The following is a 412-nucleotide window of genomic DNA, read 5'->3' on the forward strand; positions in this document are numbered from 1 at the left end:
AGGGCATGGGGGACACCAAGCAACCCCTGGAAGGAGGATGTAAGGACACCAAGGAACCCCAGCACAAGGACATGGGGACACTGAACAACCCCTGGCACAAGGACATCGAGACACAAAGGAACCCCCGGCACGAGGACATGGGGACCCAAGGAAGGAGAACAGAGGGCCACCAAGGAACTCCAGCACAAGAACATGAGGACACCAAGCAACCCCTGGCACGAGGACATGGGGACACCAAGCAACCCACCGATCCCTGGCGCAGGGCGTCCTGCACTTGGGTGAGGTCCCTCACGGGGCACCAGACCTCAGCAATGAGGCACTTCTCGGTGACGTCGAAGCTGCACTGGTTGAGGACGAGGTAGATGGCCTTCATCTTCTGCACCTGCACCTGCCACATGGGCAGCACCAGCAC

The 412-nt window shown here is 60.2% G+C and overlaps 1 protein-coding gene across 1 annotated transcript in view; it reads right to left on the minus strand.

Annotated features, from left to right (window-relative positions):
* LOC104501305 overlaps positions 1 to 412 on the minus strand; it is a gene marked incomplete at its 5' end in the record, with an annotated part of 4,680 nt that overhangs the window by 3,560 nt on the left and 708 nt on the right. Inside the window, one exon of the mRNA XM_010145097.1 lies at positions 248 to 412. This exon is cut by the window's right edge and continues 15 nt beyond it. Coding sequence (XP_010143399.1) covers positions 248 to 412 — 165 coding nt within the window. The remainder of the gene's footprint in view (positions 1 to 247) is intronic.

This window comes from Buceros rhinoceros, unplaced genomic scaffold (assembly GCF_000710305.1).
Source record: "Buceros rhinoceros silvestris isolate BGI_N320 unplaced genomic scaffold, ASM71030v1 scaffold23361, whole genome shotgun sequence".
NCBI classification, from domain to species: Eukaryota; Metazoa; Chordata; class Aves; order Bucerotiformes; family Bucerotidae; genus Buceros; species Buceros rhinoceros.